Source organism: Nothobranchius furzeri, chromosome 12 (genome assembly GCF_043380555.1).
Source record: "Nothobranchius furzeri strain GRZ-AD chromosome 12, NfurGRZ-RIMD1, whole genome shotgun sequence".
Classification (NCBI taxonomy): domain Eukaryota; kingdom Metazoa; phylum Chordata; class Actinopteri; order Cyprinodontiformes; family Nothobranchiidae; genus Nothobranchius; species Nothobranchius furzeri.
The window spans coordinates 65,857,526-65,874,526 of record NC_091752.1 but is presented as its reverse complement, the minus strand read 5'-3'; the positions used below and the strand labels follow the sequence as shown (position 1 = coordinate 65,874,526).

Sequence of the window (17,001 nt, the reverse complement as noted above, 5' to 3'; positions counted from 1 at the left end):
CTAGCTTAGGGGGCAAAGCGGGTTTTCCAGTAATCAGAAGGTTGCAGGTTCGATTCCGGCTCTGACGAGAATGCTGTTGTTGTGTCCTTGGGCAAGACACTTTACCCGCCTTGCCTGCTGGTGGTGGTCGGAGGTAGGGCTGCAACAACGAATCGATAAATTCGATGAAAATCGATTACTAAAAGCGTTGGCAACGAATTGCGTCATCGATTCGTTGTGTTGCGCAACTCTTCCAAAAGCCCCCTCCCCTCCTGCCCGCCGTTGCGCGCAGACCGGTGGAGAGCCGGCAGGTGTTTGTAAGAGGAACATGGCAGAAGCAGCGAGACCCCAAAAAAGTAAAAACTTCTAAAGTTTGGGAGCATTTTCAGTTAAATCAGGCGAAGACATGCAACGTTTGTAGGTCAGACTTAGCATGGCACAGGGATACTACGGAGATGAAGCAGAGTCTTAAACGCAAGCATGTCAGAATCATCAGCGAGGAAGGAGAGAGCTCGGTGTCCGGGTAAGTTAAAAACTTTTCAAAAGTGATTCACCCAAGCCCCGGATTATTACACAGGCTAGACATGCCCTAAGCTCGTAAAAAAGTCTATAAAATTGTAAGCGCGACGCTATTAGATAGGCGGGGGGGGGACTCGCGCCGCTGCGAACCGGTTCCGCCGTCACATTCCCGCAGAAACTGGTTGATCACACCGGGGCCAGACTACTAACATGTGGCTTTACAACCACAATGTCCTCAGAAGCGAAAACGCTTTTAAAAGGGAGGGAGGAGTCCTAACTGTTGCTGCAGGCGTGTTGTGTGCGTGTAGTTATATACTGGTTAACCCTTTGGTGCATGATGGTCACTACAGTGGACAGGTACTCAAAATTGTTATTTATTTGTTTTTGCTATTAAGCACAGCTGTTGAAGACTTTATTGTATTTGAGCCCCTCCATTTGGACTTCAGTAAGTCAAGCCAACATATTTCATGTTCAGAATGCACGTGGTCCACTAAGGTGGACCTGTAATAAATTATTTGTAAATTATAAAATTTTACAAAAAATATTTGTTGAAATTTGTTTCATTCACACCTAAAGATGAATGAAAAAAATTGTTAAAAAATCATGGCTGAAGATTTCATAATTCATGCATCAAAGGGTTAATATATTTTTGGGTTCAGTTGCTTTCATGTGGCCTAATGTGAGTCTATTTGGGATCATTGGAATGATCAGCAGCATCTCTTGATGTGACTTTAAGGCAGTTGCCCAGGGCATCATCACAAGGAGGATGGCATTCATTTACTTTTGTTTTATTTGGTATTTTTCAGTCATTTTTGGAAATAGTGATTAATTCACAGCCTATGTTTAATTTCATTTAAAAATTAGTTGTTTGACATCCCCAATTATAATAAATGTCTACAGATGAGATCAAACAAAACAGATGAGATTTGCCCTTAAAGAGCAAGTCACCCCCAAATAAACTTTTTTTGCTGATAAACTAAATAAACGAGTGTCTAATCGTGCTGCAGACACGTGTCGTCAATAATTTGGCACTTCAGTGCATCTTAGTTAAAATTTAAATATTCTGCCTAAAACTGGCAGTGTTGTGCCGTTGTCAGGTAAAAACTCTGCACTGTATTTTAATTTAAATCTGCCACCGCTATTGGCTAAGAAGTATGCTATGATGTAAACTGGTACATTATGATGTCACAATGCTGTCATGAGCCTGAGTGTGTGTGTATTTGTTAGCGGCTCCGCCCTCTCGGTCTGCCAGGCAACAGCATGTGTTGCATTTTTCAAACATGAAGCGGGAGTGGAGTTAGACTCTGGTAGGGGTTGACTTGCTCTTTAAGCTGTTTAACTTGGACCAAGCATTTTAGGTCACAGATAGGTGTAGCTTAAGGTCTCTGTCTATACACCTTATAAGACAATTTAGGTGATGGCATGTTGGTTTTCTGCTATTGAACTGTTTTCTAATAATGTTGTGTTTAAGTGAAGGAAGGAAGGAGAAAAATAACGTTTCCCTAGCAGTTTTAAAAAATGTCCCTATGTAATCCGATTAATCGATTAATCGTGTCGAGACCCCATCCGATTAATCGATTATCCAAATAATCGTTTGTTGCAGCCCTAGTCGGAGGGACCGGTGGCGACAGCGTTCGGCAGGCCTAGCCTATTTTAGTGCATCCCAGGGCAGCTGTGGCTACATCATAACTCATAACTGCACCAGCGTGTGAATGGGTGAATGATGTGTTGTGAAGCACCCTGGGGGTTGTAGGATTTGGAGTCTTACTTCCTGATATTTGGACATCTCGCCTCTGATTGGCTAACAGCAACGTGACTCTTCCACTGACTCTGTTTGATTTGCAAAGTTGATTTTGTTATCTCCACTAATAACACAAGCCTGAAGTAGCTCTGCCATGTTGTGGAGTTGCTAATGCTAACCGTTAGCCTCTACTAGCCGAGGCATGCTCTGCTCTCTCCTGGATGTTAAATGAACAGAAGCTCTCCCAGACGGGCGATTCCATGAATGCTTGTTTTCAGTGGTGACGTAGATCCTTCAGGCTTTTCTAATCCGAGCGTTTCCATGTCTATTTTCTATCAGCGACTAATGAAGGAAAATGAGGTAGAGGACTATTTTCACGTTCAGCCTGCATGCTAAACTGACTGATCGTTTCTCTAAAACAAAAGATAAGTAATAGTTTCTCTGCGAACCTTCTCTTTAAATTTTAAAAATACCAAATATCAATAGTACCACTTGAGCTGAAATCAGAGCGCAAGTCTGGGCCTGCTCCCCTGATTGAAACAGCAGCAGCTCTGTTGTCTTCCATCGTGGAGAAAGAGTCTAGAGAATCTAGACAGTCCAGCCTTTTTGTGGCTTTCATCTTAATTTTTACGTCACCACCGTGATCGTTTGTATCAGAGACCGCTCTGATCGAGTCTACTTCATCCAGTAGGTCAAGAGGTTTTACTCCTAAATCCTGCTCCGTCTCAGGCTCCTTAGCAGCAACAGCACTGGGGGTCACATCCAAAAAATCATCAAGGGAGTCCAGCGAGTCAAGGGCATCCAAGGTCATAGAGGCGGACACAAAGTTTGGAGCATCTGAAGCCGTTTCAGCTCCTGAGGTGAAGAGGTCATCCAACACATTCAAAGTTGTAGCAGCAGGCCCGCTGTCAGCTGTCAAAAAGGAGTCCAAGCAGTTGAGCTGGCTGATGGGTGAACTGAAAAAGGCCGGGGGCAGCTGTGGAGTCGGGGCAGGTAGGATGGGAGGGACAGTGTGAGAGGAGGTGGGCATCCTGTTGTCTGTCTGGTCTGAGAATTCTGCCTAAACGTGGAGGAAAAGTAGGAAAACAAGCTTCAGTTACCACGGCTGAAATGATCTACAGCTGCAGGAAAAAAATATTCATGACAAACAGCAATTTAAGGTGGACTAGTTGTTATTTTATAAAAACAATGGATCAAATGACTCAAGTACAAAAAGGTCTGTTTAGAAGCTTTTGGTAAACTTCTCAGGAAATAAGACCCTATCACACATACATCATCAGCAAAAATAATACATTTAACCATCTACAAAGAAAAAAACAAATGTATATTATACCCCCGTTAGTCCCTGCTCCGATGAAAGGCTGTCAAGCAGAATGTCCAAGTCGTCTCCCATCAGCTCCGAGTCCTCCACCCTGTCAGGAACCACAGAAGCAGCAGGTTGGCTGGAGCTGGGAGGTGTGGAGGGAACACTGTGGGAGCTGTCTGTGGAGAAGGTTGGAATTTCTTCTTTTAGTGATTTTATATAATTTCTTAATTCTGAAGACATTCGACAGCAAGAAGTTAGAAAACAAAACTAAAATCTCACCTGGTGCAACAACACTTGGACCATTCCCTAAAGGAAAGAGAGCGACCTGAAAAAATAAAAATAAATTAAACATTCCAGACTTTAGATTATTAACACAACTTCTAAGGTCCAATCACATCTGTAGAATGATGAACTTCCAAGTTGTTTGGGATGACCTTTAACCTTTCCTGAGGTTGATGAGAAGCATTAGTTGAAGTCGTGGCTGGTGTCTGTCGTTAACACACACCAGTATGCTCCAGACCGTAAAAACGTTTTTAATAGAGGTGCTCACATTTCTCTTTATCCATACAGAAACAGCCAGGGTGCAACTCCCCAGCATTTGTTTACTGAATAGTTATAACACGTGTTATTTATGTGTTACTGTTTATCTAATGTAATATGCATCTAATTTTAGAATCTAGTAAAGATCCCTCTAATGCATTTTTATTACAAGAGGAGATAAATATTGTAAAACGTCTAATTTTATATTCAGTCTACAACATAAAAAGTTTTATAACCCCAGGATCCAATCTCATTTAGTTCACCTGCGACAAAGTGGGTGAAATAATTATTTTAAATATTAATGGTTCTAGCTTTGATTCACCAAACAGAAAATATGAATTGTGACCAAACTCCGCCTCCCAAAAATGAAGCCAACGCAGTTCCCCCCCTCATCCACTAGGGGCTGGATCCAGAAAGGAGGAAGTTCCCATCGACTTTCCACAAATACGAGTTGTGCTACCAGACAAATGTACGGTAACCCACAGAAAGTGTCATTTATTTATCTTCCACGATGTAAAAGCGTATTGCGACAGAAAAGTGTCCTCACCTTTGAGCTGACGTAGGGTTTTCGAATCTTCATCTTCAGTTGGACGGCTAAGTCCCGCTCAAGTTCATTCACCTGCTTATCCTGTTGAGTTGAAAGGAAAATCCCAACAGATTAATATTTTGCCGTCTTTTTCAGCACCTGTTAGCGTAACGAGTTCAAAGCCGTGTTGTTCTTTTACCTGAGGGTTACTGAGCAGACAGACGGAGGTGCAGTCGTACGCCTCCATGTACCTGCTGAGCTCCTTCAGACACAGAGCCTTCCTGTACAGAGCTCTGCGGCTCTCCTTACACACCACCAGAGCGTTGTTACAGTCCTCCACACCTTCGTCATACTTTCCCTTTTTAAATTAGGATAAAGAGCAAAAAAAATTATTTAATTAAGGAGAACTACTAATATAAAATTAATGTCCACGTAGGAAAATTTACACATGAAATATTTCAGGAAAAAACAAACATCATCAAAGGGTAAACATTAGATTTGAGTCTAAAAACTCTTGTTGAAACAGCTGTTGAGGATAAAAAGAATAAGAGATAAACATCTCTTGAACTTAAACAATTAAATAAACAAAACACTATTTATGCCTTGTTCTACGTTTGTACGCATAGTTTTTTATGAGACTTTTGATTCAAAAGGCTCAAGCAAGCTTGGGGATGTGTAAACAGAAGCTACAGAGGAAATTATCTGTAGAACATTCTGGATAATATTTGTTGTTGTTGCTGTTGTTGCAACAACAGCCAGTGTTGGAAAACCGATTCTGGTTCAGAAATGTTGTGCGATTATTGTTGTTAACAGTGATATTTTAGCATGCAGATGAGGTGGGAAATGTCTGGCTATTGGCTGTGAAAATCAGCAGCACATATAGAAAAACCACATCGGTCTACCCTACTTAGAAACATTACAAATTTAAAATACACATTTATATTCTGCAACTAAATTGCAAATAATAATGATTAAAGAGCAAGTCACCCCAAATAAACTTTTTTTTTTGCTGATAAACTAAATAAACGAGTGTCTAATCGTGCTGCAGACACGTGTAGTCAATAATTTGGCACTTCAGTGCATCTTAGTTAAAATTTAAATATTCTGCCTAAAACTGGCAGTGTTGTGCCGTTGTCAGGTAAAAACTCTGCACTGTATTTGAATTTAAATCTGCCACCGCTATTGGCTAAGAGGTATGCTATGATGTAAACCGGTACATTATGATGTCACAATGCTGTGGTGAGCCTGTGTGTGTGTGTATTTGTTAGCAGCTCCGCCTTCTCGGTCTGCCAGGCAACAGCATGTGTTGCATTTTTCAAACATGAAGTGGGAGTGGAGTTAGACTCTGGTAGGGGGTGACTTGCTCTTGAAAGAGCAAGTCACCCCCAAATAAACTTATTTTTTGCTGATAAACTAAATAAACGAGTGTCTAATGGTGCTGCAGACACGTGTCGTCAATAATTTGGCACTTCAGTGCATCTTAGTTCAAATTTAAATATTCTGCCTAAAACTGGCAGTGTTGTGCCGTTGTCAGGTAAAAACTCTGAACTGTATTTGAATTTAAATCTGCCACCGCTATTGGCTAAGAAGTATGCTATGATGTAAACTGGTACATTATGATGTCAGAGTGCTGTCGTGAGCCTGTGTGTGTATTTGATAGCAGCTCCGCCCTCTCGGTCTGCCAGGCAACAACATTTGTTGCATTTTTCAAACATGAAGTGGGAGTGGAGTTAGACTCTGGTAGGGGGTGACTTGCTCTTTAAATCAAGATTAAAGACGTAGAACACTGAAAAACCATAGAAATAGAAGAAAAAGAAAATAAGAAACGTTAGTACTGCTTTAAAACTGATTTTTCTAAATTCGCCATGGCAATTCAGTGGACAAAACCCCATTCAATGTGCTTTGTAGTTTCACAGAACAAAGTAAAAATTAAAAAAATTAGTTTTTTTTAAATCATTTTCGCCAATTTGTGGCTCTGGAGCAGGTTGCTGACCCCTGGTCTAAGATAACACACATCATTGAACTCTTTTCAAGAAGCCATGAACATCTGCAGTACTTTGTTTAAAGAGCAAGTCACCCCCTACCAGAGTATTACTCCACTCCCACTTCCTGTTTGGAAAAATGCAACAAAAGCTGTTGCCTAGCAGACCGAAGGTGGAGCCACTAACAAATACACACACACACAGGCTCACAATGACATTGTGACATCATATGGTACCAACTAACGTTCTAGGGCACCTCTTAGCCAATAGCGATGGCAGATTTAAATTTGAATGTAGTGCAAAGGTTTTACCTGACAACGGCACATTGACAGCTTTAGGCATAAAATTAAAATCCTAACTAAAATGCACTTAAGTACAAAACTATTGACTACATGTGTCAGCAGCACGATTAGACACGCATTTTTATAGTTTTTCAGGAAAAAATGTTGATTTGTGGGTGATTTGCTCTTTAAACATTAAGGAATACTGGTCTTGAGCAGAGTAGGGTTGTCATGGTGTGAAAATGTAACCTCACGGTTATTGTGACCAAAATTATCACGGTTTTTGGTATTATCGCGGTATTTTTTTTAAACGTGTTACATTTTCACACAACTAAATAAACCCTGTATATCAGGAAAATATTGTCCTCAGTTTGTGTCTAAATTTTGCCTAAAATGTGTTATTTTGTAATTATGTTGTTTATTTGTTTACATTTTTCCCCTTAAGTCTTTAAAATACCAATATTTGCCCATAACTTCATATTTTGTTCTGTTTGATGTCATCATTTTAAAAATATTAGATCAGTTGATACTCAGTACTCAAGTAGCCTTCTAATCAGATACTTTTTTACCCTTACTTGAGTAATAAACCCTATATCAGGAAAATATTGTCCTCGGTTTGTGTCCTTCCGGTGAGCTTTGCAGATGTGGGAAAATGTCATCAGGCAGTAATCATTGTTAAATTCATAATTATTCTCGGAGAGAGACCAACTCTTATCTGCCCCTGGGAGCTCCGTAATGCATAGCGTCATTTCAACATGGCGGTGTCCGCGACACGGTTTATATGCAGGTAGCGGCGCTGCGGCTGCTTTATATAGCCACTCGTTGCATTCTCCCTCAACCCAAATCCTCGGATCACGAATTTGAGCTAAAACGCTAACGTTAGCTTGCCTTGTGTCGACTGTAGAGTTGTGGGTGATGGTCACGCAGATGTGTCATGAGATTTGAAGCATTGCTGCCTTTCACAGACACTTGTTCTGCACGTGCTGCAAACAGGATAGCCGTCTTCTATAAACTGTCCCTCGGCACTCTTCTGATATCCAAAAAATGCCCGTACTTCCCACTTTGTCTTCTTTGAGGGATAATAAACGTCCTGAGCGCTGCTGTCTCCTCCTTTGGCCATTATTTCAGCTTTAGCTTCAAGAACGTTTTAGTTGTAAACAACAAAGTGCGCATGTGCCGCCGGCAACTTCAGCAGATGATACGGTGGCTGGTAAGGGTCACCGCGCCTACACCACAGCCACGGTAATCCACCGAGATAATGTAGGTTTTAAAACAAGACTGTTATTATTATTGTCAACTTTTTTACCGGGGTTTACCGCTACACTGGTTACCGTGACAACCCTAGAGCAGAGTGGAGTACCAACAAACTGCCTTTGCATGAAGCATTGTAGATAAAACCACAGCTCAGACTACAGGAGTACCTGCCCTGACATTTATAAAGGTAGCTGACAGCACACTGATGTCATGAAGCAGCTTGAAAGTCATTCTAGTCTGTAGTTATCACAGATTAATCTACTTTATTTTGTTTTTCCAGCTGGATGAGAAAACAGGAGATAATCTCACCATGCTGTGGTAGGCAGCAGCTCGGTTCACATACAGGCTCTCCAGCAAAGCTTTCGGGATCTGGATCTCCTCACCTTCAGCGTAGCATGAGACTTTAAGGCCCTCAGTGTATTCTCCAACGGCCTGCTCCCACTCTTTTTCTCGAAAGAAGGCATTGCCCTCATCGAGCAGGTTGCACACTAAGCTGGTCAGAAAGTCCTATATGATGGGAAAAACATACAACCAGGATCATGACATCAACAGGTATGCATACACCTCTTCATCCAAATCAACTCACAACAATGACAGCTGAGCTCCGTGTTATGATTCTCTAGGTGGCTGTCCAGATCATAGGTGGAGATCCCAGGGGGGACGGGGGGGGGACATCCCCCCCTCACACAAAGTTGTCCCCCACACAAAAGTTATTGTAAACACATAAATGCTATCAGTAAACCTGTATTTTCTTCTAAAACCACAATGTAAGTTAGTCTGCAAATACAAAACAATGTGTTTTTAATTGTTGAGAAATTATAGTCCACCCCCCCAATTCCTCAAGTTGGTACGGTCGGTCCTCACGCGCCGTTTCCAACGGGCGGGGCTGCCGGCTCTGCCTCGCTCACAGCTTCACAGCAGCCCGCAGGCTCACGGGAGGCAGGAATCAAAAAGCCAGCAGTTTCCAGCAGTAAGTCTATTATCACACGCTTGTTCTACAAACTTAAATATGTATGTCAAATAGGGCTGCTCAATTAATCGAATTTTAATCACGATTACGATCTGAGTTTTGAACGATTATAAAAAACAAAACAAGCCGATTATTTGCTCCTCCCGCTTGCGCTGCCCTGAGTTGCAAATGAAGCGCTCCTCTCACAGTGTTGCCAACTTAGTGACTTTGACGCTATTTCTAGCAGCTTTTCAGACCCCCTTCTTGACTTTTTAACTTAAAAGTACCTAGCGAACACCTCAGAAACATCTCTGGTAACCCTTAGCTACTTTCTGGATTACTGTCGTCGAAATTTCCTGCAGGTTAGCTAAACACTCCGCCTGCGCTCCGGTCCGTTCTTCAGGACATTAGGAAAGGGAATGATGTAGTGATGTGTCAGTCGCTAAAGAAACAGCTCTCGGAGCCGGCTCCCTGTTGGATTAACCAGAGTGAGTGACACACACACCGTACCTGCGGACTCCTGAGCCACTAAAAACGGCTAAATGTGCGCGTGCGGCGCGCTAAACACACGTGCAGCTTGCCCCGATTGCTGTGAGACCGGGGTGGGGGGTGCAGTTGTGGTTGGGACAGTTATTACATTAACTGATGGACTTGTAAATAAATAGTTTATAAATAAGGTAGAAATAAGTTCCTCACGTAACTAATCTCTCTGAGGACACGGTGCTAGTGCACGCTCCTACAGCACCTTGACACGACTCAATAAATGTTATGCAACATTTTGTGAACATCAATTTATTTGGATTTATTTGTTATAAATGCCACTGTATAATTCTTGCTGTCAGTATTTGCAAGATATTGGTATTTGGGTCTGTACTGGTTAGACTTAAATGAGTTAAACCAAGGTCTATAGCCCTTGGGTCATAAACTATGAGCTATAAGTATATTGGTCTTTTTATACTGGGAATCAGGAGTTATTTTAGTGATCATCTTGTTTCTTATTTCTTTTTGTCCTGATTGTGCCCTGAGCAATTTTATGACTGAATAAAAACAAATAAAATCAACATTAATTGAAAAATCGTCCTAAATAATCGAGATCTCAATTTCAGTCACCATAATCGTGATTATTTTTGCCATAATCGAGCAGCCCTACCTCTAACCAATAAAAACATCAGAAAAACAACAGCAGTGACAGATGAGCGATCTTGCTGGTAAAAACCTTAAAGACTGAAATGTTAGGTAGGTTTCAGATGCTATAGATGGTGTTACTTCTGCAGGAACTAAATTATGATTTTCACTTTTTCCTCATGTTTTTTCCCAAAGTAAATGTCAATTAAACTTAACTTCTGTTTGCATCTGGCCACATTTATTATGTTATTAGACATGAAAGGGGCAGCCACCTAATTTAGAGCAAGTCATCCCTACCAGATTCTTACTCAACTCCCACTTCCTGTTTGAAAAATGCAGCAAATGCTGTCGCCTAGCAGACTGAGAAGGCGGAGCCGCTAACAAATTGACCCTTTGCACGAGACGTCATGCCACTCATGTGACCGCCCCCTTCGCCATGATGGACGGAAAAAGACTGTTTACACCCGTAGAAATTCCAGTGAAGGTAGTCAAAACAAGCCAGTTTGTAGCCTTTCATCGCTTTTATTTAGTTGATTTGACAGAAAAACGGTTTTAGCTTGCTGCGTGGTTGGCTGCACCAAGAGACAAGGATGTAAACTAACTAGGTTTTTCTTTTTAATAACTTTGATGGAGACTGAGGACGGAGATGAACTGCAGCGATCAATCAAGCGGACTAGCAGGCCTCAGATTTGCAGCGAACATGTTTTTACCGGGTAAGATTAACGTTATTTTATTTCACGAGGAAGACAGGGACAGGGATAAATGTGATGTGTTTATACTAGTTATTGATAATCCTGATGGATGGGTATTTCACCACGGAGGCTGCGCTCCGTCCACTGTGGTGTAAAGTGAGACAATTATTAACAATATTAAAGCTCTGATGTATGATTACATGTGTTAAAATTACATTATTTATTTATATGAGCGTCGGCGTTCAGAGATCTTCTCATTCCGGTGTGAGAGCAGCAGCTGAACCCGGTAACACCACCAGCAACAGAAGCTGGTAGAGATCCGGACTTTTTAAAAATCAGCTTTGGTGTAAAGTGAAACGCTGTTTATAACATAAAGTTATAAATCAAGAGGGGTGAATTTAGGCAAAGTCAGCAGCATCTTTACATCGGTGAACAGCTGCAGAGAGAACGTAAGCTAACGTTGGTAAGCTAGTTAACATACTGCTCTATGAGCCCCCTTCTTCTGATAACTGAAATGGGCATGAACTAGTTGAAGGAATGCTGGAGTTTTGTTTTTGTTTTGATCGCAAAAATAATTTCAGGCTCTACTTTTCCCTTTGTTTAGTACTCGTGTCGCTCACTGTTTACATGCTTTTGCCGTCCACCATGGTGGACCCACGTGATTAGGTGACGTCGGTGCTAAGGGTCAATACACACACACACACAGGCTCACAATGACATTGTGACATCACATGGTACCAGCTAATGTTCTAGGGTACCTCTTAGCCAATAGCGATGGCTGATTTAAATTCTAATGCAGTGCAGTTTTTACCCAACAACAGCACAACACTGACAGTTTTAGGCAGAAAATTAAAATTTTAACTAAAATGCACTACAGTGCAAAACTATTTGACTACACGTGTCTGCAGCACGATTAGACACGCATTTATAGTTAATCAGGAAAAAAGTTGATTTGGGGGTGACTTGCTCTTTAAGTCAGTAAATTAACTGGTGGCACTAGTGTGACACTTCCATCAGTGTGCCACAGGGCAGCTGTGGCTACAAGGAGCAACACAAATACAAGCCATTTACCATTTTATCCAAATTTAATTAGAAAGCAACTACCTGATAGCCGTCAGGATCTGGAAAAGCCAATGGAGACCTAAAACACAAGACAGTAACTTGTTTATTAGAGCACTGTATTTCTTGAACGAATGTTCGTAATTCAAGGCTAGTTTCACTTTCAGTCAGAGTCAACAGGAAAAGGAATCTTACTGTATAAATGACAGAGCCGCTCTTATATTTTCTTTTCGGTTTTCTCGTACAGAGTCCATGATTATTTACTGGAAGGGTTGCAAACAAGCAGAACAGATGTTGATAGCTGCAGAACTGGTCTGCTCTGGAACTGGGCCTTACATTTTTCACGTAGCAAAACTATAACAAAGTCCCAGCGTGCATGCTAACCAGACTGTTGTGGTGCGACAGAGCTAACTTTGGCGAGGCACACCTACCCGATGAAGTGAGAAAGTTCATTGAACTTTGGTGGTAGAATACAGAAGACGGACAGTTTTTGCGGATGAAAAGTGGAACCGACGCGGGGGGGAAAACTACAAAAAGTCCAGCAGCAACGGAGATTTCGTGAGAGATGCCCAAGCTCTACTGTCTCCAGCTAAGTTTCGATTCCAAGGCAGCCGCTGCCTCAGCGGACGGCTGGAAATCTCACTATACGGGGGACGGGGCTCAATACTGTCACGTGGCCGGACAACTCACACGCGGAAATTGCGCGGCAAAAAGACTGCTGGGAATTGAAGTCCAATGAATATGACTCGCTTCACACATAAATTTGCCTTATTTTTCGAAGGGGAGACTGGCTATTAAACAGTCGCTTTGTTTTCAACCTCAGAATTCAACTTCACCGATTAGGTCTGCACGCTTGGATTTCCTCTGTTGTGTGTGATTAAGTGTGTAGTTCAGGTTTTCAGGTCGCTAATGGATCTAGCTTGTTATTAACATCCTAGCTCTTGCTTGTTTTGTAGCTTAGCTTGCTAACTGATAAAAACATCGAGGCGTCACAACCCGAAAATGTTTCTACCTTTTAATGGGCCAAAGGAACGTGCTGGTGTGGCTTCTATAATATTAAACGCGTTTATTTTGACAAACACGAATAACTACATTGACTTTTTAAATGGAGTAGGTGGCTGCGTCATTGCCTGATCAAAACATTGCAAATGTAAATCGATTGTTTATATTCTTAGTCTTAATTAACGTGTATTGAACGAGTTAATGGTAAGCCTATGGAAGGTATTTTATTTATTATATCTAGAATTTGGCTCTACAAGTCATTCTTTCCAGTTTGTTGCTCATCGACTGTAGATTGAACTTGTAAATTCAGTCTGGACTCCCTTTTTAAAAAACAGCTGAAGACTTTCTTGCTCAGACTTACTTTTACCTAAGATTATGTGTTTTTCATCTGTTTATATTTACTGTATTATTGTAGTTATCATGTTTTAATTTCGATGCTGCCATTCTGAAGAATTTGATTTTTTAATCTGACAGGTGCTCTTGAAACAAACTTTGCTCATCTATACAAAGGCATAACATAATTAAAGACCTAGCATTATTGAAGGGGTGAAATTTTAATTATTCCATGCTTTATGCTACTTTTAATCTATTAGAAAATGAAGAAATTATGGAGTTAAAACTGTTTTGATCAAATGTGTTACTTTGCTAACAATGGTGAATTCTAGTTACTATGTCATAACAATTGTGTTATGTTTAGTCATTATGTAAAGAAACAAGAACAGCTAACAGAACATGAAACTATACAAAGGAAGCGTGTTGTTCAATCTAACCAACCTTTCTGCTAGGGCTGCACAATATAAGGAAAACCTGGGATATGCGATAACAATGATTAATATTGCGATGACGCTATTACTTGCGATAAATAAAAACTTAACTCAGGAACAAAAATAATCAAAAACAAGGAAATTTAAAAAATCATTAAAATGAGAAAAGCAAAAGATGCGAGGAAAGGGAAAAAGAAAATAAACAAGAAAAGGCAATCAGCGGATCCCAGGAAAAGCAGAATCAGCAGAAAGAGCAGAACAAAGCTAACTCAGGCGTTTGCTAACCATCAAAATTAAGTGCCGTCCGCCTCAACAACGGGCATTTATCTTATGAGAACCCACCCGATTGGCCAAATGGGTGAAGAGCTCTATTTGATTTGTTAAAAAAAAAACATAATACTTCCGTTTAACTGACAGAATGCATCATGTGCAGCAAACATTTGAGCTGACCATTCATTGCGATATGCATATTGTGCATGCTGATATCGCGATAATGATATATTTACGATATATTGTGCAGCCCTACTTTCTGCCTATGCACCTTAAGAGAATGAAGCTCCTAAATGCTACAGATTGAATTTCAGATTAAGCGTAAGATTATTTTGAGTGAGCTGCCTGCACACCTGACCACAAACCATGATAGTATTCAAATTTGATTGTAAAGTTGGTTCACCTTCAGATCATTTAAACTTTACAGATGTCACCAGTTTCCCAACCTACTGCATAGATTAAGACGTTTAGGACATTGATTGATTTTCCTTAAACCCAAACCTCCATTAAATATCTATGTCCATATATAATCTACAGAAAAGGCCACACAGATCCAAGTTCCTGCTGCCGTTTTAAAACTGTGTCATGTCTCTCTCAAGCCATGACATCATCCAACCCCACAGTGAGTACCCTCTTCCAACATGTATAGGTTCATTTGTGTTCACTTCAATGAACCACCCAGATTAACTTTGACTTTTAAGACTTGACAGAAACTTCTGAAAACCACTTTGGTTACTCAGTGGGAGTTCAGTCCCTCTGAGCTGGCTGCTTGTAACCCATAAATAAGAGTGATATTTCTGTTTAAATAGGCAGCTGTCAGAATGTCTTTGTAATTCTAATAGCAAAGTGTAGGTTATTTATCTGCTGTGGACTATTCAGTAGGTGAATTATTTGCTGAAAAGGCAGAATTTCAATCTAGTGTTTCAAAGCTTCAGCCATGTTTGTGCCTGACACAGGCTCTAAAGAAACATAATCAACAGGATTGCTTGTTTTCAGAGAACAGAACTTTGTGGTACAAAGGGTTGCCAGTTTGAACCCGCATAGTTGTGTCCTTGGGCAACAAACTTTGCCCACTTTACCTGCTAGTATTGGTCGGAGGGACTGCTGGCGCTGATTGTATGGCAGCCTTGTTGTCATTGCACCACAGGGCAGCTGTGACTACATTGTAGCTTATCGTCATCAGTGTGTGAATATATGTGAATGAGTGAATGACTGACCATCGTGGAAAGTGCTTTGGAGTCCTCTAACATAGAAGAGTACTATGCAAGTGCAGACCATTTACATTTGTGTCCACTGTACATAGCTAAGTCACTGATCATCTTGTACAGAGATATGGGAAAGATTAAGTTGTATACATTATTGTAAGGTTCAAGTAACGAACAAATGAGTCCACTGTTCCAGTTCTTGTGACTTTATTGAGCTTAACAGGTTTCAGTGGCTGTGTTCGCACGACCAAAAGGAAACGAAATGCTGGACTTGTGCCACTCTCTCCCGGTGTGGTTCCAATTTACACATACCTATGCCATTGTTGTTATGAAAACCAACTGGAGGACAGCGTCAGAAGTCAGTAGAGGATCAGTTGCATCGAAGTGCATCACATCGCAACACCTAAACATGTCCTGAACACAATGGAATAGAACATTCCATCTGTTAGAATATGTTAGCTTTTAGCAAATAATCTAACATCTATTTGGCATTTCAGCCAATCTGTAGTTGTAAAAACAATGACAGCATCAAATCCGTCTCTGGCTGACTTCATTTAGTTCAAGTCATCACAGCTCAAAAGGTGAAAAAGTGCATTGGTAGTGTCCTACAAGCTTACCTTAATGAAGTGGTTAAGAAAATGAATGAATTGACCACTAGAGGGAGCTCATGCACCACTGATGGTATGTATACCACACTTTGGAGATTTCTTTTAATTGTAAATGCCACTACACAATACAACTTTGTCATTATGGGATTAACATCCTGTATTTAAAGAGCAAGTCACCCCCTACCAGAGTCTAACTCCACTCCCACTTCATGTTTGAAAAATGCAACAAATGACGTTGCCTGGCAGACCGAGAGGGCGGAGCCGCTAACAAATACACACACACACACACACACAGGTTCACGACAGCATTGTGACATCATAATGTACCAGTTTACATCATAGCATACTACTTAGCCAATAGCGGTGGCAGATTTAAATTCAAATACAGTGCAGAGTTTTTACCTGACAACGGCACAACACTGCCAGTTTTAAGCAGAATCATTAAATTTTAACTAAGATGCACTAAAGTGCCAAATTATTGACGACACGTGTCTGCAGCACGATTAGACACTCGTTTATTTAGTTTATCAGCAAAAAAAAAGTTGATTTGGGGGTGACTTGCTCTTTAATCATTAAAATATGATCTTGAATAAAGGTGGGTATTAAATGATAAATGGTCTGTATTTGATATAGCGCCTTCTAGAGTCCTGAAACCCCCAAGGTGCTTTACAACACAATCCGTCATTCACACGCTGGTGAGGATGAGCTACGATGTAGCCACAGCTACCCTGGGGCGCACTGACAGAGGCGAGGCTGCTAAGCACTAGCGCCACCGGCCCCTCCGACCACCACGTATTAATAAGGTTAAAAACCCCAAACCAGGATCTACAAATGAACTCTGTAAATAAGAAGCAGCCAGTGAAGCTGTGAGAGTAGTTGAGTGATGTGGGTGTATTTGTGAGGATTTCATCAGGCATTCCGAACTACCCTGAACCAATTTAACCCCCCCACTGTCCTAATGGGTGACCCCGCGAGGAAAGTTGACCATTGAGCAGGGTTGATGGTTTATCCTTTGAGGTCCATGTGGCAGGGGTGAGGAGTGAGCACCACCAATCTAAAACAGGCAGTTTTAGTTTAAGCGTTTTAATAAACAGCTGCTCAGAAAATGTTTGGTCTCACTCTCATTTCTTCTTGTTGCATGTTGGTGCTCTACTTAGAGCCTTGTTAAAATTCAACCATGCAAATTATAATTTTTGGCC

General features: G+C 41.1%; 2 protein-coding genes across 3 annotated transcripts in view; one reads left to right on the top strand and one right to left on the bottom strand.

The window, feature by feature from the left end:
* Window positions 1-12,599, bottom strand: part of LOC107376321 (zinc finger CCCH domain-containing protein 7B) — a 31,231-nt gene extending 18,632 nt beyond the window's left edge. Inside the window, exons 1-9 of one of the 2 annotated variants that reach the window (XM_015945358.3) lie at window positions 12,385-12,599; window positions 12,149-12,216; window positions 11,999-12,035; window positions 8,438-8,635; window positions 4,811-4,969; window positions 4,633-4,713; window positions 3,825-3,870; window positions 3,573-3,721; window positions 2,729-3,299 (exon numbers count right to left, since the gene is read on the bottom strand). In XM_015945358.3, coding sequence (XP_015800844.3) covers window positions 2,729-3,299; window positions 3,573-3,721; window positions 3,825-3,870; window positions 4,633-4,713; window positions 4,811-4,969; window positions 8,438-8,635; window positions 11,999-12,035; window positions 12,149-12,207 — 1,300 coding nt within the window. In that variant the 5' untranslated portion in view covers window positions 12,208-12,216; window positions 12,385-12,599. Of the gene's footprint in view, window positions 1-2,728; window positions 3,300-3,572; window positions 3,722-3,824; window positions 3,871-4,632; window positions 4,714-4,810; window positions 4,970-8,437; window positions 8,636-11,998; window positions 12,036-12,148 lie in introns of both variants that reach the window. The other variant, XM_070542849.1, reaches the window with a different exon arrangement.
* Window positions 12,600-12,671: 72 nt separating this feature from the next.
* The window catches only part of LOC107376324 (zinc finger protein 585A), a 40,303-nt gene continuing 35,973 nt past the window's right edge, over window positions 12,672-17,001 (top strand). Inside the window, 1 exon segment of the mRNA XM_070543133.1 lies at window positions 12,672-14,611. Within this exon segment, the coding sequence (XP_070399234.1) occupies window positions 14,575-14,611 (37 nt within the window). The 5' untranslated portion in view covers window positions 12,672-14,574.